The 495-nt window shown below is 50.9% G+C and overlaps 1 protein-coding gene across 1 annotated transcript in view; it reads right to left on the bottom strand.

Moving 5' to 3' along the window:
* The window catches only part of LOC119587746 (fidgetin-like), a gene marked incomplete in the record, with an annotated part of 25220 nt that overhangs the window by 525 nt on the left and 24200 nt on the right, over nucleotides 1-495 (bottom strand). The window contains 1 exon segment of the mRNA XM_037936432.1: nucleotides 1-337. Within this exon segment, the coding sequence (XP_037792360.1) occupies nucleotides 222-337 (116 nt within the window).

Genomic DNA, 495 nt, shown 5'->3' with positions numbered 1-495 from the left:
TCAAGAGACCCAGCCGGCGCCATGGCCAAAGGAGGTCCAATTAATAAAAAAAAAACAATGGTTCATCACAGATAGACTGTACAGAGCTAATTACAACATCCCTACGACCTCCGCAGAGACCTCGGCCCCGGCTGGCAGGACGTCGACGAAGGCGCAGCAGCCTCGGCACTGTGCCCCGCCGCCAGGGTCTGTCTTTTCACTAAAATCTAGACGAAAACGGTTTAATCTATCACAGCGACGAGCGCAGCAGCGAGGGATTTTGCGATCCGCTGACCGAACCTCTTCACTCCCTTGGGCTCCTTCTTCCCATCCTTTTTACTGTCTTCCCGCCGCTCTTCTGCGCAAGGAAAGGGGGGAAGAGAAAAAAGGAAGCGTCAGTCAAATCTCTAGAGAACTCCTTACAAGACTATGCTATTCACAGAAGGTACATTGGGCAATTTTGGACAAGCAGGATGTTCGTGAATTTTTGGTTGGATCATTCTAGCTCACTGGGAC

This window comes from Penaeus monodon, chromosome 23 (genome assembly GCF_015228065.2).
Source record: "Penaeus monodon isolate SGIC_2016 chromosome 23, NSTDA_Pmon_1, whole genome shotgun sequence".
NCBI classification, from domain to species: Eukaryota; Metazoa; Arthropoda; class Malacostraca; order Decapoda; family Penaeidae; genus Penaeus; species Penaeus monodon.
This window is presented reverse-complemented; position numbering and strand designations above follow the sequence as displayed.